The 23,260-nt window shown below is 38.2% G+C and overlaps 1 protein-coding gene across 1 annotated transcript in view; it reads right to left on the bottom strand.

Moving 5' to 3' along the window:
* Positions 1 to 8,165: 8,165 nt before the first annotated feature.
* ZCCHC10 (zinc finger CCHC-type containing 10) overlaps positions 8,166 to 23,260 on the bottom strand; it is a 28,830-nt gene continuing 13,735 nt past the window's right edge. Inside the window, exons 2-4 of the mRNA XM_060636150.3 lie at positions 17,196 to 17,360; positions 10,714 to 10,755; positions 8,166 to 10,060 (exon numbers count right to left, since the gene is read on the bottom strand). Of these exons, the coding sequence (XP_060492133.2) occupies positions 9,793 to 10,060; positions 10,714 to 10,755; positions 17,196 to 17,360 (475 nt within the window). The 3' untranslated portion in view covers positions 8,166 to 9,792. The remainder of the gene's footprint in view (positions 10,061 to 10,713; positions 10,756 to 17,195; positions 17,361 to 23,260) is intronic.

The raw sequence follows: 23,260 nt of genomic DNA, 5'->3' as shown, positions 1-23,260 counted from the left end.
CTCTCTGCCCCTCCCCTGCTCGCACTCTGTCTCTCTCAAAAATAAATTAGGGGCGCCTGGGTGGCTCAGTCGGTTAAGCGTCCGACTTCGGCTCAGGTCATGATCTCACGGTCTGTGAGTTCGAGCCCCGCGTCAGGCTCTGTGCTGACAGCTCAGAGCCTGGAGCCTGTTTCAGATTCTGTGTCTCCCCCTCTCTCTGCCCCTCCCCTGTTCACACTCTGTCTCTCTCTGTCTCAAAATAAATAAACGTTAAAAAAAAAATTAAAAAAAAAATATTTTTAAAAAATAAATTAAAAATCCCATTAGAAACAATTAAAAAAAGACATCTCTGACTATACTTATGGATTTATCTATTTCTCATTTTATTTTTATCAGTTTTATTCCATATATTTTCTATTCTTTTTTTTAATTTTCTTTTTTTAAATTTACATACAAATTAGTTAGCATATATATAGTGCAACAGTGATTTCAGTGATTTTAGTGCCCCTTACCCCTTTAGCCCATCCCCCCTCCCACACCCCCTCCAATAACCCTTTGTTTGTTGTCCATATTTATCAGCCTCTTCTGTTTTTTCCCCTCCCTGTTTTTATATTATTTTTGTTTCCCTTCCCTTATGTTCATTTGTTTTATCTCTTAAAGTCCTCCTATGAGTGAAGTCATATGATTTTTGTCTTTCTCTGACTGACTAATTTCACTTAGCATAATACCTTCCAACTCCATCCACGTAGTTGCAAATGGCAAGATTTCATTCTTTTTGATTGCTGAGTAATACTCCATTGTATAGATATACCACATCTTCTTTATCCATTCATCCATCCATGGACATTTGGGCTCTTTCCATACTTTAGCTATTGTTGATAGTGCTGCTATAAACATCGGGGTGCATGTGTCTCTTTGAAACAGCACACCTGTATCTCTTGGATAAATGCCTAGTAGTGAGATTGCTGGGTCATAGGGTAGCTCTATTTTTAACTTTTTGAGGAACCTCCATACTGTTTTCCAGAGCGGCTGCACCAGCTTGCATTGCCACCAACAATGTAAAAGGGATTCTCTTTCTCCGCATCCTCGTCAACATCTGTTGTTGCCTGAGTTGTTAATGTTAGCCATTTTGACAGGTGTGAGATGGTATCTCATTGTGGTTTTGATTTGTATTTCCCTGATGATGAGTGATGTGGAGCATTTTTTCATGTGTTGGTTGGCCATCTGGAAGTCTTCTTCGGAGAAGTGTCTATTCATGTCTTTTGCCCATTTCTTCACTGAATTATTTGTTTTGTGGGTGTTGGGTTTGATAAGTTCTTTATAGATTTTGGATACTAACCCTTTATCTGATATGTCATTTGCAAATATCTTCTCCCACTCTGTCAGTTGCCTTTTAGTTTTGCTGATTGTTTCCTTGGCTCTGCAGGTTTTTATTTTGATGAGGTCCCAGTAGTTCATTTTTGCTTTTGTTTCCCTTGCCCCTGGAGACGTGTTGAGTAAGAAGTTGCTGTGGCCAAGATCAAAGAGGTTTTTACCTGCTTTCTCCTTGAGAATTTTGATGGCTTACTATCTTAAGTTTAGGTCTTTCATCCATTTTATTTTGGTGTACAGTGTAAGAAAGTGGTCCAGGTTCATTCTTCTGCATGTCACTGTCCAGTTTTCCTGGCACTACTTGCTGAAGAGACTGTCTTTTTTCCATAGGATATTCTTTCCTGCTTTGTCAAAGATTAGTTGGCCATTCGTTTGTAGGTCCATTTCTGGGTTCTCTATTCTGTCCCATTGATGTGAGTGTCTGTTCTTGTGCCAGTACATATATTTTCAAGATCTATTATAAGGTGCATAATTATTTAGGATTGTTATGTCCTTTTCATGTATTGACCACAAAGCCACACAAAATGACCTTCTTTAGCCCTGGTAATATTCTGTCTTCTGAAATCTATTTTGTTATTAATACATACTCTCTAGTTTTCTGTTTATCAGTATTGGCATATCTGTGCATTTCTGGTCAGTTGCATGACTTGCTCTCTTATCCAATCTGATAATCTCTACCTTTTAGAGTGTTTAGACCATTTATATTTAATGAGATTATTGATGTCATTAGGTTTAAATCTATCCAGGATTATTGGGGGTGGGGTGATAGAGTAAAATGGGTGGAATGGGTGGGAAGGATTACAAAGGGACACATGGAAGCTTGGGGTGAGTTTTAATGATCTTGCTTGTGGTGTTGATTTTATGACTATATATGTGTCAGATTATACACTTTCAATATATGCAGACTATTCTATCAACTGCACCTCAATAAAGGTTTTTTTAAAGTTTTTATAATAATCACCCAGTGCTTATCAGGACATGTGAACTCCTTAATCCCCTCACCTGTTTCACCCATCACCACGCTTCTAGTAACCTTTAGTTTGCTTTCTGTAATTAAGAATGTTTCTTGGTTTGTCTCTCTCTCTCTTTTTTTCCCTTTTGTTCATTTGTTTTGTTTCTTAAATTCCACATTTGAGTGAAATCATATGGTGTTTGTCTTTCTCTGACTGACTTATTTCACTTAGCAGTATACTCTTTAGCTCCATCCATGTTAAAGTTTTAAAGAAAAATTGGAAAGAAAAAATGTCATCTATAATCTTACCATCCAAATATGAGAGCTGTTAGCAACTTGGTAACCATGAAAGTCTAGAGACAACACTTTCAGATACCCAGATCTGAAAATTTTGAAAAACTGTAGTATTCCATTATGGTAATAAAATAGTCTGACTTTTCTCCTGTTGCTAGAGTTGGTTTATATTTGTGAAGGTTATATTTGCTATTATAGTTTTAATAATAAAACTGTACCAAAATGGATATTTTTGTTTCAATATTTATCCAAACAACATATCTGGAAACTTTCCTAGGTACCCCTCCACTGCAATCAGTTGATCATTAAGTTCTGTCACATTTGTCGCCTCCTTTCTGCTCTCATTGTTAATAGGCTGGGTGTGTATAAGTGTCTTGAGTTTGCATAAATTATAAGCAAGAGCACACAAATCACACAGTAGAGACTCTTATAAGGGGGTGTACTCTCTCTGGCATTAGTGGTGGGGACAAGTCACTGTGTCAAGGCTCTGATGACCAAAGTCCCCAGCAGTGATCCTCATTTCTCTTCTGGACGCCTACAATAATATCTCTCATTCTTTTAACTTAAAGCTAAAGATATTAAACCAATAAGTCTAATAACATGTGAAGAAACAATTTTTCTTGAGCATTTAAATGTTGATTACAAGCTGATCAATTAATGAAATAAAGCAATTTATTTTATATAATTGAGTATTAATCACACACATACATATATATTTACACACACAATAAACATCATGGATTTTATTAATTTCTTCCTTATTTCTGTACTAATTTTTCCTTCCTAGTTCTACTGCTATTCTTTTCTCCTTTTTTGATATTTTCTGAAGGATCTAATATTATTTTGATTTCTTCCTAGAATTACATTAATAATACCAGATCCAAAAGTAAAGTTATACCATCACAGAGATTACAGAATTTGGGTCACAATTTTTGTTTGTTTGTTTGTTTTGCTTTTTAATGTTTATTTCTTTTTGAGAGAGAAAGAGCAGGAGTAGGTAAGGGGCAGAGAGAGAGGGAGACACAGAATCCGAAGCAGGCTCCAGGCTCTGAGCTGTCAGCACAGAGCCTGACGTGGGGCTCAAACCCACAAGACTGAGATCATGACCTGAGCCAAAGTTGGATGCTCAACCAACTGAGCCATCCAGGTGCCCAGGTCACAATTTGGTTCTTAGTGGAGTCTTGGGGTTTGGGTTGGCTTATAGATCAAGCCACTTAATCCTCTACTTCTAATCTTGACATTCTTGAGATTTTAAATGTTTTGTGTGTGTGTGCTTTTTTTTTTTAACGTGAGGCTCTCCTGCCATCTCCCAGATAAAATACAAATTCCTTAGCATGATAGATAAGTCTTGGGAATATAGCAATCCCCTCCCCCAGCCTCCCATATAGCCTCAACCCATGCTGGTGTCCACAAGAGCAGGCTTCCAGCCATGCCCACCAATTCTTTCTCAGCCAAATACACCTCCTGTGAAAGGCTTATCCAAACTCTCCTAGCAAATGTTTCAGACTCTAAGCTCTCAAGAAACTTCTTTTTATCACTTAAGCAATACTGTAATTGTCAACTAATAGCCTGTGAATCCTTGGAGGACAGAGACAGGTACTTAGCAATAGCTGTTAAATTCTGCATGAATGAGCATTTTCTCCTTAGTCCACATATTCATGATTCCCTTCAAGAGAGCTAGTTACGGATGATTTCTTTGTGCAAATATCTAATGGCCTTGGCTTACATGTTTTGTGATCCCAGACTTTATTATGGATTTGCCTAGTATAGAAACCACCTTTTCGGAGTACCCTCAGGACTTCCTAAGGAAGGTAATCATTTTATCAAATGTGCAACACAATGTCCATATAAAAAAAGTTATTCAGCAATCCTATGGATTTTCATTCTTGTTTTGTCCAGAAAATTTTGGGGAGAGTAAGATGTAGCTAGGAATTTATCATTGTGGTCTAATAGCACTTACTGTCTACACCCCAAGTAGCTCTTAGCATATGGCAACTTGTATCATTTCTAATTTTAAATTAACATAATAACCATTTTAATCATTAATCATGGCAGGTTGAACACTGGGGCTCACTACTGTGCATTCATAAAATCTCACGATAAAGGGATTAAATATAAAACAAACCACCAAGACAGCACGAACAGGAGAGGAGTGTAGAGTCAGATTCTCACATAAACTTTCCACCGGTGTTTTTGTCTTCAAGCCTTGCCTGCACCTTGGCTGACAAGTGTATGGTGCCATCAAGTTTGGAGACTTTCCAGAGTTCCGCGGCACAAATCAGCTTGCTTCCTATTGCTTTTCTCTTACTGCCAGCTTGTGCTTTGGCCTTGCTTGGTTTAAATCGGCAGCCATTATTCCATCAATTTTACAGCTTCTGAAAGAATTGTCATTTTTTGTGTTTCATCTCCTCTCCTCTCCCTTTCTCTTTGCCTTATGCGTTTATGCTTTCTATTTTTTGATGCCATCTTAGTTGGATTTCAGAGGAATGGTAATAAACACATGGGTTCAATTTTCCATGTTTAACTGAAAGCCCTCTTCGTTGTTCAGGTTTCTGTGTGTCTGGTCTCCCCAGCTAGAGAGCGAAATCCAAGGAAACCATTATTGAAGTGTTATTATACATTGTTTTATAGGATCTTCCAAACAGGCGTTCTACTTATGTTTATGGTTGATATTACGGATTACCTTGAGTAGCCAGCACAAGTACCCTTGAGGTTACATAAAAGACTTTTCAAGAACACTGGCAATTTCTAGGTCTTCAACTTCCACCTGTACCCTTTCCTAAAATTTATCTAACATTTGCAGCCCATGTATCGTATTGGCTTTCCTTTCTCTTTTCCTCTTTAATGATGCATTTCTCTCCTTTTCCCCCTCTCTTTTACACACACACACACACACACACACACACACACATCCCACATCTAAATCTTTTTCTGGCACAATTTGCCCAGGGTGTAAAAACCTGCAGGGCAGCATACAAACATACAATTTGACATATTGCTTTGGGCCAACTTCTTCCAATTAAGGCCCCATAATCTGAGGTATGGCAGTACGGTCATACATATATATAACATTTTTCTTCCCCTGCCAACAGCTCAGCTTGGTGTGAGAAAACAGGTATTTGGCCCATGTCTGAATGTAGATATATTATAGTGGGGGAAAGGATGCAGTAATGACGATTTTTTAAAAAAATTTTTTTTCCCAACGTTTTTTATTTATTTTTGGGACAGAGAGAGACAGAGCATGAACGGGGGAGGGGCAGAGAGAGAGGGAGACACAGAGTCGGAAACAGGCTCCAGGCTCCGAGCCATCAGCCCAGAGCCTGACGCGGGGCTCGAACTCACGGACCGCGAGATCGTGACCTGGCTGAAGTCGGACGCTTAACCGACTGCGCCACCCAGGCGCCCCTGACGATTTTTAATTAAAGAATTTGCCTCTTCCATCTGTTGTCAGAGAAAGCATTGCTCCTGAGGAAGTCCTAGAGAAGTAAAGCTAGAGGAGAAATGTTGAAGGTGATGGCTCCTTCTTTCTTCCAGCTAATGGCAAGATTCCATGTGTTGTCTAACTACCTTAGTACACTGTTACTCAAAATCCAGAAAACCTAGAAAGATAGCACCAAGATCCTGGATTCTAAACACCATTCTTCAATCAAAAACTAGGGCAGACCTCTTAGAGAAGTGGTTGGTTCCAAAGGTGGGTCAGGGAGACCTGAACTGGAACATCAAACATGGAACATCTTGTGGTTCCAGGATGTAAGGAAATACCAAAGCCAACCAACAAGCAAAGAAACAATGAGGATTTGTTTAAAGAATAAAGGAGCCAAAGTGAAGGAGCTCTCCTAATAGCCAAAGGAGGAACAATGTGAACAACAAAAGAAACATCGGTATTATTGGATTTTAACTCACAGGACAAAATAAACATCTGAGTACACAGTATAAAAAAATCAAATAAATGGGAGAGGAGCATCTCTCTACTTGCTAGATGGAATGCTAATCAATTCATGAATTAATAAAGCTGATTGCATTTTCAAAAAATTAAAAGATTAAAAAATGGTGGAGAAGAGACAGATAGCACAATCTTAGAGAGTTCCAATTAGCGTAGGAGAGAGGGAAACAGAACATCACCACTTGCAAAACATCACAGGAATAACTGTAGATGAGATCCACTAAAACTCGTGGGTGAGTATAGAGTAACAATTTGCCTGGTCTCACAAGTATCTCTCCCAAGATATCTGTTAACTAAAAGGGTAACTTTACAATGAAGAAATCTGACTGAAACCACCTTAAGCAAATAACCAAATCAACATCACTAATAATAAATAAGACATATTGACACTAGAAATCCTGTGATAGGGCAGATGGAGGACAGCTTCACTGCTGTCATTTTCTTCCAAAAAGTACGACCTTAATTCAATCACCACATCAATAAACCCAAACTGAGGGACACCAGACAAAAAAAATTGATAAAACACTCTTTTAAAACAATAAGGGCATGAAGGACGAGGAGATACTGAGGAACTGTTATAGACAGTAGCAGACTGACTAGTAGCTAACTGTATTTTCTGGGTCATACTCTGGAACAGAAAAAGGACATTAATAAAAAAGCTGGTGAACTATGGTTATGGAAGATGCTAACATAAGGGGAAGCTGGGTGAGGTATATATGTCAACAGCATTTTTGCAATTTTTCTGCAAACCTATGAATATGAAGTATACCTTCTCTGCACGTTTTTCCCCCCATTACCAGGGCTAATGTGTAGCCTACAACTATATTTTAATTCCAGGACAAAGTACTAATGAAATGTTTGTGGAATGAAAACCTATGATCTAATGACTCTTCTTGATATGGTTGTGGTTGAGAAATGTTACATTTAAGGCATTTGCCGAGGGTGGGGGAGAGCTGAGTGGCTCAGTTGGTTGAGCGTCTGACTTCAGCTCAGGTCATGATCTCACAGTTGGTGGGTTCGAACCCTGCGTCGGGCTCTGTGCTGACAGCTGAGACTGGAGCCTGCTTCAGATTTTGTGTCTCCCTCTCTGTCTGCACCTCCCCTGCTTATACTCTCTCTCTCTCTCTCCCTCAAAAATAAAGAAACACTAAAAAAAAAAAAAGACATACGTCAGGGACTCAACTTTCAAATTTTTGCTTTTAGGCAGGATATGGAGAAACTCTTCGGAAGTTAGACTCTACCTTGCCATTGATTCTGTTTTCTGTTTTTATTTGTATTGGGACGGGGGTCAGAGGAAGAGAAAGAGAGAATCTCAAGCAGGCTCTACACTCAGCACAGAACCCAACACAGGGCTCAATCCCACAACGCTTGGATCATGACCTGAGTGGACATCAAGAGTCGGATGCTCAACCGACCCTGCCCCACAGGTGCTCCGCCACTGATTCTGTTTTGAATGAACTGTATGACTAGAAAAGAATAGAATTCCTGCCTTCTGTACTTCTCCAGGTACACCGTGTAACAGTTACAACAATAAAAATAATTAGAATTTGCTTAAATGTCCTTACCCTCCAAAGGAATAAGAGCTAGCATTAAGTAAAATAGCAAAGAGATAATAGATGCTTGAGCTCGTGAGCACAAACGAGTTTTATTTAATTGCAAGTGTTGCAACCTAAGTACACTTTTCTTTTCTCTTCCAACTTCTTTAACTGCTAAAAATGCCCTTACAGAGACTACCGTTGTAAAATGGGATTAATTAGTAACTTATTAAATCTACCTGTCAATTGATATGTTCTGTATGGAGCCTTTGAAATGATGTTTTTAGAGTTTATTTACAATCACTGAAAACAGCTGGTTCTATAAAACATACAAGGAGTTACAGGCTCCTTAAACTTACAACATACGTGTATTTCAACACTTAAATAGAAGCTCATTTTTTCAAAAGCAATTTTCTACTTTCTCATAAAAATATAAAAAAGACAACATTCATAGTTTTAAAAACCCTTATTTAGCCCAAGTCAAGATTTTTCTACAAACGATACCTCTTTCCAAAAAGCTTAAAAGACATCATAGAATGATGTCATGTACAACTAAATAATTTCACCACAGCAGAGTATATCACTTTTAAGAAATATTGTTCAGTATTTCTTTTTAATCTTACATGCTACATTTCAACGGTGTCTATGCTATGTAAACACATGAGATTAATCCAAGTCATTTGTATTTACTCAGTAGATCGCCAGATATGACCAGTTGCCATGAACTGTCAAATCACAATGGCAAAAATAATAATAAAATAATAAAAGGCAATCTTTATGAATGCTTAGAAAAACTTAATAAAAGGCAACCAACATCGCCCTAAGTTTTGGTAAAAATTACCTTTCTTCCTCTTCCTTTTCCTCTCCTACCTTTTACAGCATATTAACACACAAAAATATTTATATCACTTTAGTTAAATTAAACTTTTAAGTGACTCTTTTCTGATACACACAACTTATCAAAAGGCACCAAGATTGGACTCCTAAGTACTTTCAGAATTTTGGTTCCTTTTTAGGTTCCTCTAGATTGATTTTCCTCAGATAAGAGTAACTCTAAGAACCAGAAGAAAACGAATGACATAACACAGTAAGTGGACACTTGTACGAATGAAAAGGCATAAATATATTAATAGGTTCCTTGAGCTTTTCATTTAAGAAGTCACAATAACCTTCTGAACATAAACATAAAAATCGAGCACATTTATTAAGAGGAAAACTCCTCTAAGTTTATAGTAACAAGGTAGTAAATCTTCCATAATAACACAGCCAAAAGCATGAGAAATTCACTGCCAGACATTGTGGTTCATTATCCTGAAAACATGTCTGATACGTAGCACTAACATGTAACAAAGTGTGGCATTCATTTCACAGGGAGAAAAGAAAAGTTTCATCACAATAACAGATTTACTGGATTCAGCTTTAAGTTTTAGAGATATATATTAAAGATAAAAAAGAAAAACAAGATTTACCCTTAAAATAAAAAAAGTCTTTTATATATATATATATATATATATATATATATATATATATACATACACATACATATATAATCCATTATTAATACTCTTTATGCTCTTATGATGTGTAAAACATTTAGAAACTTCCAAACTCTAGAAATGTTGACTGGTTAACCTGTCTGGCCTTAACACAATCTAAATTCCCTTTCGAGAATGACACTGATGTGTTCAGTCCGGCAGTCCAATAGGGATGGAGCGATTCTATTTCTTTTTCTTCTTCTTTGGTGGTTCATCCTCGGAGCTGCTCTCTGTGCTGGTGCTGCTGCTACTGGAAGAGCTAGAATCTGAGTCTGAATCAGAGGACGAGGAAGAGCTCGTGGAGGAGGATGAAGACGATGAACTGGAGGAACTTTCATCGGTGTCACTGTCCTCTGAGGAGGATGAGGTAGATGTTTCTTCACTCTCAGATGAAGAATCGCTGGCTGAACTGTCACTGCTATTGCTACTGGAACTAGTGACACTCTTAGACCTGTTAGACAGTGAACAGTTACATGCAGGGGAAGCTGACCCTTCACAGAATGTTTAAAAAGCAATTTCATGGGCGAACGAGGTATATGCATACACTGAAGCCTGGCTACCACGGGATCCCTAGATGTGATGCGCTGGGGACTGTGTGACTAGTAATCCCGCAGCAACCGCAGGTTTTACTTTAATAATGTAACTCTCCTGGATGGAGTTCAAGAGCAGTGTTCCTACTCTTAATATACTCCAGAATGAATCATGTTAGAATAAAGTTGCAGTGTAGTTGTTGGGTTTATTTAAGCCTTGGAGAGCATGGTAAATGTTTCATAATCTTTACTCTCACCAGATATATAGCTGGTCAACAATTTTTTTTTTTTTTACCAGTCTAATAATATTTCCTATTCTAATAGAATAAGAGAGATTTCTAAGAGAAATTATTTACTACTTCCAGGTATACTCTGGAAAGTTGGAGAAAAAGGAAAAATGAAGCCAATAAATTCCAGTCAGGTAAAGAGAGGAAAAAGGGATGATACTTAATCACGAATTACAGACAAGAGATTTCAGATCCAAATTTTATCACAAGTGTTTTAAAATCACTCTTTTCATCCCTCCAATGAGTATTCTTTATTATCTACATAATATTCCTAAAGCCACACTTACCTTTTTTTCTTCGTCTTTCTTTCTACATTAGTTTCTCCGATGCTGATAAACATGAGGGGGGGAAAAGCTCCTGTTAATAGTGATTATACACAGCTCAGGCAAACCCTTCAGCTATCCCCAAAACTGTTTTACATTGGAGAAACACTTTGTCTTTCATGACAAGTACTGACTCCAGTATTTTCTTGTTATAAGCAATAAGTTAGTTTCCTACTATAGGCTGCATATGATATATGCAGTCAACTTAATCAGTACTTAAAAGGTAAGACAGATATTATCAACTGTATCTTAGAAGCCAGGTAAGTTGGTGGTTAAGAGGACTGAGTGCACCAATTTGATTCTTTTTAGTTTTGAGCTAAGGTTGACATGGCTAAACCAACTACTTATGGAATAACAAAACAACAGTAAAACACCAACTATAATTTGAGTTTTCAGAATTATCTTATAAATGACTATTTCATTAAAAAAAAAAAAAAGGAAAGCAACCTTTAATTTAAAATAACCATTTCTGGGGGCGCCTGGGTGGCTCTGTCGGTTGAGCCTCCGACTTCAGCTCAGGCCATGGTCTCAGGTTCATGAGCTTAGCCCGGCCTTGGGTTCTGTGCTGACAGCTCAGAGCCTGGAGCCTCCTTCGGATTCTGTGTCTCCCTCTGTCTCTGCCCCTTCCCTGCTCACACTGTCTCTCACTCTCTCTCAAAAATAAGTAATAAAAACATGTCTATAAAATAACCATTCCTGGGGGCACCTGGGTAGCTCAGTCTGTTGAGCCTCCAACTTCAGCTCAGGACATGATCTCATGGTTCACAGGTTCAAGTCCTACATGGGGCTCTGTGCTGACACTTTAGAGCCTGGAGCCTGCTTCGGATTCTCTCTCTCCCTCTCTCTCTGCCCCTCCCCTCCTCATGCTCTGTCTCTGTCTCTGTCTCTCTTAAAAATAAATAAACATTTAAAAAAATTAAAAATAAAACAAAATAACCATTTCTAGGGCATCTGGGTGGCTTAGTCAGTTGAGCGTGTGACTCTTGATTTCGGCCATGATCCAAGGGTCATGGGATGGAGCGCTGTGTTGGACTCTGCACTAGGCATAGAGCCTGCTCTACTCACTCTCTAATAAAAAAATAAAAAAAATAAAATGAAATAAAATAGCCATTTCTTTTTCTGCATGTCCCCTAAATGTTCAGTTATTTACTATTTGATTTATTTAGTTAGTTTTTTTTTTTTTTTTTAAGTACACTCCACAACCAGCGTGGAGCCCAATGTAGGACTTGAACTAATGACCCCGAGATCAAGACCTGAGCTGAGATCAAGACTCTGACACTTAACCAACTGAGTCATCCAGGCACCTCCAGTTATTGTTATTTACTATTATTAAAACCAGACACTTAATACTTCAAGACTGTGTTCCCTCACATTTTTTTTTAACGTTTATTTTTGAAAGAGACAGAACGCGAGAGGGGGAGGGGCAGAGAGAGAGAGAGAGAGAGAGAGAGAGAGAGAGAGAATCTGAAACAGGCTCCAGGCTTCGAACTGTAAGCACAGAGCCTGATGCAGGGCTCAAACTCACGAGCTGTGAGACCATGATCTGAGCTGAAGTCAGACACTTAACCAACTGAGCCACCGAGGCGCCCCTACTCATATTATTTAAAAAGAACAAAGTCTGATGATTTTTGAATGAAATATACAAATGGTTTGCTGCTATATTTCTGCCAAATATACATGCTACATCGGGTTTTCAAATTACATAATTACTTCTATTACTATAGCACTGTCCTGTAAATTTAACATTTTTATATTCTTGACTTCTCTGTATTTCCTAGATAATGTTGGTATCCTTATTTTCTGAGTCTTTGAATATAAATATACATTTATGTAAAGTTGTCTCACATAATGGAATTACTACAATTGTTATTTTCATGGTAAAATAAGTGGTAGGAGTACATTTATCAATCACACGAGAAAAATTCATGATCACTGAGATTCATACACTTTCATCATTTTATCAGTGAACCAAAAATCAGCAGTTTTTATCTAATAGAGCCATATCTAAAATTCATGTAGTTTTGTGTATTTTTTTTTAAACATTTATTTATTTTGAGAGGGGCAGAGGGGCAGACAGAGGGAGAGAGGGAGAATTCCAAGCAGACTCCACACTGTCAGCACAGAGCCCGATGCAGGGCTGGCTCTTACCAACCATGAGATCGTAACCTGAGCCGAAATCGAGAGTCAGACACTTAACTGGTTGAGCCATCCAGGTGCCCCTAGTTTTATGTATTTTTAAGAACAAGATATTCATACCATACAACTAGAAAAACAGAAGTAAATGTTGAAATTATTCATAACTATTATACTTTATTTTATTAAAAATTTTTTTAATGTTTGTTTTGAAGAGAGAGAGCACAAGCAGGGGAAAGGCAGAGAGAGAAGGGGATAGAGGATCAGAAGTGGACTCTGCATTGATAGCAGTGTGCCTGATGCAGGGCTTGAACCCACAAACCATGAGATTATGACCTGAGCTGAAGTCGGAGGCTCAACTGACTGAGTCACCCAGGCACCCCTATATTTTTTTAGGACAGGGCTCTTCAAACATTTTTTGCTTACATTCTTTTTTTTTTTTTTTTTTTTTTTTTTAAGAGAGAGAATGACAGAGCACAAGCAGGGGAGAGGGGCAGAGAGAAAGGGAGAGAAAGAATCCCAAGCAGGCTCCATATTCAGTGCAGAGCCTGACGCAGGACTCAATCCCATGACCCTGGGATCATGACCTGAGCTGAAAACAAGAGCCAGATGTTCAACTGATGAGCTACCCAGGTGCCTCCCTTTTGCTTACATTCTTTTCTTAAAAAATGTTTATTTTGTGTGTGTGAAAGACAGCACATATGCCAGCAGGGGAGAGGAAGAGAGAGAGAGAGGGACAGAGAAAATCCCAAGCAGGCTCCGAGCTGAAAGACACAGGGCTTAATCGCATGAACTGAGATCATGCCCTGAGCCAAAATCAAGAGTTGGACACTTAACCAACTGAGCCACCAGGCGCAGCCCTCTTACATTCTTAATAAAGAATTTGAAAAACTTTTTTTGCCTCTTCCTTTTTTAAATCCAAGTTTTAATATTAACGAAAAGTGTAATGACTCATCTCATATATATAATTTTAAAAGAAAATTATTATATCATTTGGTAATTGTATCCAATGGAAAGTAAATGCCACAATAATTTGATACCTCCTGTAATTCACTCAAAAATTATGAACAAGCTTATCTTTAACAGTTAGTACTTTTACACTGTCTTTTTTCCTCACTGAACTTCGACTTTTTTTTCTTTTTGTTTTCTTTTTCTTAAAGTAGGCTCCATACTCAACATGAGGTTCAAACCCACAACTCTGAGATCAGGAGTCACATGCTCCACTGACTGAGCCAGCCAGGTACCCCTGAACTTGCACTTTTATTCTCGTTTCCCTATAGAAAGTATCCTAATATATTTTTATGGCAAAGATTTTTAGTGATCACTTACAGTATTTCTCGGCAATAAAAACAGACACATAACTTAAAATTGTATTTTTTAATTACATATGATCCTAAGACTTTAAAAGTGTTTAAAAATTCTGAATTGAGCAACCATTACTGATAATACAATTGATTAAAACAATGTAGAAATACATTATAAATTTTAAAGTTTATTTATTTTGAGAGAGAGAGAAGGAGAAAGGAAGAGAAAGAATACCAAGCAGGCTCCAGGCCACCAGTGCAGAACCTGACACGGGGCTTGAACCCATGAAATCATAAGATCATGACCTGAGCCAGGATCAAAAGTTGGACATTTAACTGACTGAATCACCCAGGTGCCCCAATACATTACAAATTTTAATAATTATTACACATCAAAGTAAATTTATTGGAAATGCATCTCTTAATGACATCGAGTGTTTTTCCACTTAATGTATCCATGGATCTTATTGCTAAATTCCAACAAGGTTCCGCATTAATTCAATTCCTATATTTAATTTGTATAGATTTGACCCTAAGAAACCTTGTTAACCTCAACAGTTGGGAATAGAGTTTTGTTGTAGCAATGTTACTGTTTGAATTCCTTCAATGTTGTATTCCATGAGTCACAAAAATGTATCATTAAAAAATACTTTTATGGGCACCTGGGTGGCTCAGTTGGTTAGGTGGCTGACTCCTGATTTCAGCTCGGGTCATGATGTCATGTTTTGTGAGTTTGAGCTCTGTGTTAGGCTTTGTGCTGGCAGCACGGAGCCTGTTTGGGATTCTCTCTCTCTCTCTCTCTCTCTCTGCTCCTCCCCTGCTTGTGCTTGCTGTGCTCTCTCTCAAAATAAATAAATAAACATTTTAAAAAATAATAAATTAAAAAAATACTTTTAAATTGGGAGCTCAATTAGGTCTTCCTTCAGGTTTCCTGGGGAAAAAAAAATTACAAAAGAGTTTGCTCCTAATAATTAGAGCTATTCACTTTCTTTGTACATATACCACTATTTTGAAAAATGTTTTCACACATGAAGAAAGAGAATGGAAAAGGAGAACTGGCAGGCAAGTTCTCATACAAATTTAGTTTTGAAAAAGTATGTATGAATGTTGATGACCTAGAAATTGATTACCTATCTATTCCTGCATAACCCTTGAGGAGCATTCATTTCCACAAATTGGGAGACTGCTACCTTGAAAGTCCCTGTGTTTAAGACACTATTATATAGCTAACAGTCCTTATGAAGATGCTGCTTCTCATCTGTAGCACTGAGTACACCTGACACCTTCCCATTTCAGTTTCTAAAACATGTTTACTTACTTAATTCAAAGCAATTTTAAAATCTTTATTCAAAGGACACAAAAGGGTAAGTAACACATTTCCAGGTCCCTCCTACCCAGTTCTCCTTCTATAATGGAGCCACGATGGGGCGCATGGGTGGCTCAGTTGGTTGAGTGTCCAACTTCAGCTCAGGTCATGATCTCCTGGTCCGTGGGTTCGGGCCCTGTGTCGGGCTCTGTGTTGACAGCCCAGAGCCTGGAGCCTGCTTTGGATTCTGTGTCTCCCTCTCTCTCTGCCTCTCCCCTGCTTGTGATGTCTCTATCTATCTCTCAAAAATAAACAAACGTAAAAAAATTTTTTTTTAGAATGGAGCCACTATTATGACTCTTTTATATTTCCAAAAAAATTTCATTATTCCTTCTCTTCTTTTTTAACATAAATGATAGCATATTATATATACTGTTTTCTACCCTATTTATATACTTAGTTTAAGTATCTTGGATGTCTTTCCATATCGACTCTATAACAATAAAGGGAACTGGATAAAAAATGGAGTTGGGAAGCTCTAAAGGGGGGTTCTCACACACTACCACTCATCATTAACAGCAGACCCCAACATGAAGAATAGTACCTTGCATTCTTGAGTAGGAAGTAGCTTACTTTTACCATTCCAGCAGGAGGAAGGACAGTTTTCTTCTTGTCTAGCAATAGCAACAGCCAGGAGAAACTGCCACAGTCGTCCAATGAGAATCTTGATCTCTTATTCTCTTCCAATGGACTTTTGTTTAAAACAGCCCTTCTTGGTGCACCTGGGTGGCTCAGTTGGTTAAGCATCTGCCTCTTGCTTTTGACTCAGGTTATGATCTCACTGTTTCGTGAGTTCAAGCCCAACTTCGGGCTCTGGGCTGGCAGTGAGGAGCCTGTTTGGGATTCTCTCTCCCACTCTCTCTGCCCCTCTTCCACTTGCACTGTTTCTGTCTCTCTCAAAATAAATAAATAAACTTAAAACAAAAACAGCCCTTCCCAATTTCCTCTTTTCCCCAATAAAAGCAAGCCCTTCTCCTTTGTTCCCTGGACCTGCCTATGGTTTGCCATGGTTTGTTTGTCCCGGATTGCAATGCCTTTACTATTCCCGAATAAACTCATTTTGCTGGTAAAATAACAACTGGCCATTTTATCTTTCAGGTTGATGGCTCATATAACCTACCTCATAGTCTGCTGTCATTTCACTGGCAGTTAAGTCAATAAAGTACAATGATTAAGAACAAGGCCTGGCTGGTTTAACATTTAATCTTTCCACTTACTGACTGTGTGACACTGACAAGTAACTGAACTTTTCCAGGCTCCAGTTTCTTCACATGTAAAATGGGGATAATAGTACGTACATTAATTGTACAGATGTGATGCTCGAATAAGCTAATAGGTGTCAAGAGCTTATATAGCACCTAGGACATAGTAAGCACTCATTAAATGTTAGCCTATATATAATCTAAATCTGGATTACCACCATGAGACATTTAGTTGTTTAATAAATTCTATAAATAAAAATACTCCTTTGGAGAGTGCCTGGGTAGCTCAGTTGGTTGCGTGTGTGCCTCTTAATCTCAGCTCAGGTCTTGTGGTTGTGGGTTCAGATCCTGCACTGGGCTCTGCATTGGGTCTGAAGCCTACTTAAAAAAAAAAAAAAAGAAAGAAAGAAAAAAGAAAAAAACTCCCACATGTACACTTACCTTTGTTGTAATAATAATAATCTGTTTTCTTTTTCTTTTAAAGCTTTCTTTAGTTCTGCTGTTCTTGAAGGCCTATGTAGGTATTTTCTTTTTCCTGTGCATTCATAAGTCCAATGTCCAAATTCTAAGCATTTCTGACATCTTACATGTTGCTTATTTGCTTCACTGCAGAGCAAAAGAACAGAAAGAAAATAGAATACAGGACTTAAGATTTTGACTTGACATTTTCTATCCTGAAAAGTACACATAATGTAAATATTTTTAAGGTCAAATATAAACATAATTTTATACTTTGTTTATTATGTCAGATTTAATTAGAAGGCAGGATACTAAGTAGTCAAGAACATGGACCTTGGGAGTTAGAACTCCGTTCAAATCTTCATTCCTCAATTCCATTCCAGTAATGGCAGACTAGGTAACTCAGACCAACTCCTCAGCTCAGAAATAGAAAAGACAGTCAAAACATTTTTAACAATCTGCTTGAGGCATCAGAGAACTAACGACGGGGTGAAGAATCTAACCAAGCCAAAATATGGAAGAAAATGGAAATCCACAGCAGTCAGCTCTGTATTTAAGTCAACTTGAGCTGGAAGTGTTTGCCCAGCGGGGTAAACCTCATTATAACAAGCCATGGAAATAAACTATGTATCCAGGGTTAGGTCTCTGAAGATTTATACTCTGAGAATAAACCAACTGTATATGGAATACAGCTCTGCTTCTACTCATCTAGGAGAAAAAGAAAAATCCCAAACCTATAATCCCTGAAATTGGATTAAGATGCAGCAAGTAAAGTCAAATAGATGAAAAGAATTGGAAAGGAAAAAATAAAATGTTCATTCCTCACTGATGACATATTATGTACATGGCAAATCCAAAGAATCTAGAGATAAAGTATTTTGAAATAATTAGAATTCACAAGATCAGCAAGATTTCAGATTGTGGTCAGCAAACTTTGTAAAGAGTCAGATAGCAAAAATTTTAGGCTTTGCCAATCAGGAGGTAAAATTGAGGGTATTATGTAGGTACTTATCTAACATGAGAGAAAACCCAATTCCACAAATATGTTATTAATAAAATTATTCCACATAAAGGAGGTTTACTAGGGAGAAGAATGGAATTCTTTTCTAGAAGATAACATTTCACTCATTTGAGGTTGAAAGTTAGTGTTTCCTACTATCCAACTGACCATACATATATACATGTAATTAACATTCTTTTTTTTTTTTTAATTGAAAGAGGGTGCAAGTGAGTGAGGGGCAGAGAGAGAAAGAAAGAGAGGAGTGCGGCTCATGTTCATCTGAAGCAGGGTTGTATTGATCTGAAGCGGGGCTCCTGCTCACCCAAAGTGGGCACAAGCTCCCCAGATGCCGGACTCAAACTCATGAACCTTTGGCTCATGACCTGAGCCAAAGTCAGATGTTTAACTGACTGAGCCACCCTGGTGCCCTGTAATTAACATTCTTGAGAGCCCACCAAAACAAGCAGCAAGTAGGATTCAGCAGATGACTGTTTGCTGAACTCTGTATTAGATACAAGGTAAACACATAAAAGTCAATAGAATTTCTATAACAAAAACAGTTAGGATGACATTTTAAAAGGTGATATTTATAATTTCCTGAAAAATATCAAATACATAGAGATACAAAGAAAATATGTACAAGAGTTCTTTGCACAATATAAACATTATGAGAGAAATTAAACATCTAAGTAAGTGGCTATATGGAAAAATATACCATGTTCACAAGAAAACTTGGTAATTTCAAAATGTCCATTCTCCACAAACTGATCAATAGATTCAAAGCAATGCCAATGAAAATCAAAACAGGTTGTTTGTTTTGTTAACCAACTTATTCTAAAATGTATATGGAAATTCAAAAGGCCAAGAATAGCCAAAATGCTCTTGTAAAGGAATAAGTGGGAGAAGACTTAGATTAAAAGTCATTGACTTAATGATACAGCTATACCAATTAAAAATATGAAATTGGAGCAAAGATACACAAGCCTATGGAACAAAACAGACTGCCCAAAAATAGACTAATGTATGTAAGAATACTTATTTTATGACAACCATGGCACTAGACAGCAGTGGGAGAAAAGATAGGTTATTAAGTGTACAGGGACAACTGGTTATACATATGGAAAAAATGAGACTTTACTCTCTACCATATACAAACATTGATTACAGACTGGTCAAAGAATACATGTTTTACAAGATGGTATAAAAAAGGTGACTTGGAGGGGCACCTGGCTGACTCATTTGGAAGAGCATCATCTTGAGGTCGTGAGTTTGAACCGAACTGCACGTTGGGTGAGGAGATTAAAAATAAACAAACAAATGAACAAAAAGTGAAAAGGGTGTCTGGCTGGCTCAGTCGGTTAAGTGTCGCACTTTGGCTCAGGTCACGGTCTCGTGGTCTGTGACTTCGAGCCCTCATGGTTCATGAATTCAAGCCGCAAGTCGGGCTCTCTGCTGTCAGTAAGGAGCTTGCATCTGATCCTTTGTCTCTCCTCCTCTCTGCCCCTTCCCTGCTGGTTGTCTCTCTATATAAAAATAAATAAATTATACACACACACACACACACACACACACACACACATATGTATGTATACATATAATATAATATAAAGAGAGTAAAAAGGGAAGCCAAGCACTAACAGTGCAGAGACTACTTGGGATTCTTTCTCCCTCTCTCTCTGCCCCTCCCCCACTCTCTCATGCACGTGCACTCTCTCTTTCAAAATAAATAAATAAACTTAAAAAACAATTTAGAGAGAAAAAAAAGGGGAAGGGCCGTCTGGGTGGCTCGGGAGGTTAAGCATCTAAATCTTAGTTTCGGCTCAGGTCATCATCTCACCGTTCAAGGGACTGAGTCCCGCATCAGGCTCGGCACTGGCAGTGCGAAGCCTGCTTGGGATTCTCTTTCTCCTTCTCTCTGCCCCTCCCCAACTTGTGCTGTCCCTGTCTCTCTCAAGATAAATAAATAAACTTAAAAAACCTTTAAAATAAATAAAAATTTAAAAAATAATAAATAATAAAAAAAGGGAAGCCAAGAAGTTGGAGAAGATGTTACAAATCACCAAGAAAATGACACATCATAGAAAAATAAGATGAAGTGGAAAATGGGAAGACTGCACAAAAATGGGCCTGGGAAACATAAATCAATAATAAACATATAAAAAGTTGCTCTTTAGGGGTGCCTGGGTGGCTCAGTCGGTTAAGTGTCTGATTCTTCATTTTGGCTCAGGTCATGATCTCACCGTTTGTTAGTTCAAGCCCTGCATCAGGCTATGCACCGACAGCATGGAACCTGCTTAGGATTCTGTCTCCCTCTCCTTCTCCCTCTCTGCCCCTCCCCCGCTTGCTCTTTCTCAAAATTAATTAAAATAAACTTTAAAAAAGTTGCTCTTTACTAATCAAAGAAAAGCATATTAAATGCTCAAAGATACCAAGGCATACGTACGTACCAGAAAGAATAAAATTAAAAACTGAGAATAACAAATGTTAGCAAAGATACATAGCAAGAGGAACACATATCCATTGTGTGTATGAATGCAAACCGGTACAACCATTTTGAAAAAAAATATACTATAGTTAAAGAGATGTACACTCTATGATCCAGTAGTTCCACTCACAAGTATTTATACAACAGAATTCAATGCACAGCTATACCAGATAACATGTATAAAAATATTGCTTTCCTTTATGTAGCTCTTAAAACTTCTGAAACAATCATACCCTTATAGAAAACTTCTAAGTACAGTTCAAAGCACTATTTTTCCTGTATCATTTGTAAACTGCCAAACTGATGACTCATCAACTCAGAATATTTCATTGCATTTTTCTATAAACTAGGATATTTTTCTAGGTAACAAAGTAACCATCAAACTCAAGAAATTAAAATAGATACATTCCTACCATTTAATCTTCAGACCCTTACATTTAAGGGACATCAAACGTCCCAATAATGTTCCATATAGCAAAATCCAATTCAGTATCTACGTTGCCTTTGTAAAGTCTATTTGATTTCCTTCTGTCTAATGAGTTCCTTAGTCGTATCTTGCTTATTATGACCTTAACAATTTTGAAGATTACAGGCCAGTTATTTTGTAGAATGTGCTCCAATTTGAGTTGCTTTCAAGCTCACTCATGCGACTATCAGTAGGAAGCTTCAGTTCCCTGCCTGTTGACCTCTCCACAGATAGGGCTGCCTACAACACGGTTTTCCCCAGAGGGAGTGACCAAGGCAACTTAAGAAAGAAGTCATAATTTTTTATAACCTAATCTTGAAAATGACATACCATCACCTTTGCTGTACTCTGTTGGTCACACAGACCAATCCTAGAATAACTTGAAAGGAGACTGCACAAGAGTGTGAATGCCAGAAGGCAGGGATCATTGGGGGTTATCTTGGAGGTCAACTACCACATCTGAGATCTCTACATAATTAGATTCAAGCCATGCCTCTTGGCAGGAATGTAACAGAAATGGGCTGTGTCGTTCTCACCATATTCCTACCAGGTGACACAAGATGGCAATTTGTCTTATTACTGATGATATGCACTCTGATTCCTTGATTAAGGAGGGTTGACCAGAGTTTACATTCTAAAGTTACTTTTTGTACTTTTGTAACTGTGGTGGTTGTAAATGATGTCCACAAATTCTTTCATACTCTTCACTTCAGAAAAAAAAGCCCTAATTCCCCACCTTTGAGGGTGGCTTAGATTTAGCAATCTTAGATTTAGCATCTTGCTTCTAACAGAATAAATCAGGATGGTGTGACTTTGAAGATTAAGTCACTTAGCTGACATGTCATGCAGACACTGAAGCAGCCTCTAGGGAGGCCCATGTGGTGAAGAACTGAGGCTTCCTGCCAATAGCCCTGTGAATGAGCCATCTTGGGAGACAGATCTGCCAGTCCTGATCAAGCCTTCAGATAACTGCAGCCACTAAGTTCTGGGGCTCCTGGGTGGCTCAGTTGGCTAAGCGTCTAACTCTTGATTTTGGCTCAGGTCATGATTTTACTGTTTGTGGGATCGAGCCCCATGGTGGGCTCTGTGATGATGGTGCACAGCCTGCTTAGAATTCTCTCTCTCCCCCCCCGCCTCTCTGCCCCTCCTCTGCTCATGCATGTGCACTCTCTCACTCTCTCTCAAAATGAATAAATAAAAATTAGGGGGCGCCTGGGTGGCTCAGTTGGGTAGGAATCCAACTTTGGCTCAGGTCATGATTTCACAGTTCGTGAGTTTGAGTCCCACACCAGGGTCTGTGCTGATAGCTCAGAGCCTGGAGCCTGCTTCAGATTCTGTGTCTCCCTCTCTCTCTCTGCCTCTCCCCAGCTCGCACTCTGTCTCTCTCAAAAATAAACAAACATTGAAATAAATAAATAAATAAATAAATAAATAAATAAATAAATAGAAGCCACTAATTTCTGGGATGATTTGTCACACAACTGTAAGTGAAAACTGATATAACAATAAGTATTTTGTGGGTTGGTATTTCAAAGTACATAAATATCTTGCCCACTAAGTTTTTAGTTCATTTATTCATCTATCAGTATGAACTCATATTTTTCTATCTTATTCAATAAGGTATAATTTGTTACATGATTTATGTTGATACTCAGATTGTCCTAGATGTGGTCAGTGGAAAGGAATCCTTTCAAGCTGGGTTCTGTGTCCTTTTGACATGACTTCTTCATTTTGGGGATACTTCCTTGCTCTCTGGTACAACAAAAAATTTTAGGCTCATCTACTTTCCTTGTCCCGGCCTGCAATCAGACTGATGGAGCCATGATGATATTTAGAGTCACATTTCTCTTTCCACTTAGGCTCTGACACCTCATATCAAATTACACTTCCCCTTCCCTGTGTAGATATTTTCTCCATGAGGGTGATAACTTATGCTAAATTGCTCCTCTGTGTGGACACCTTCCTCACCTTGCTTGGGATCTGATACCCTACACTGGACCTTCCCCCCACTTTAGGGATCTGACACCCTGCAGTGGCCCTTCCCCCCACTGGATGCCCTCCACACCCTGCTGATGCTGCAGATCACTTCACACATC

Source organism: Panthera onca, chromosome A1 (assembly GCF_046562875.1).
Source record: "Panthera onca isolate mPanOnc1 chromosome A1, mPanOnc1 haplotype 2, whole genome shotgun sequence".
Classification (NCBI taxonomy): Eukaryota; Metazoa; Chordata; class Mammalia; order Carnivora; family Felidae; genus Panthera; species Panthera onca.
The sequence above is the reverse complement of the archived record's forward strand: the minus strand, read 5'-3'. Positions and strand labels throughout refer to the sequence as shown.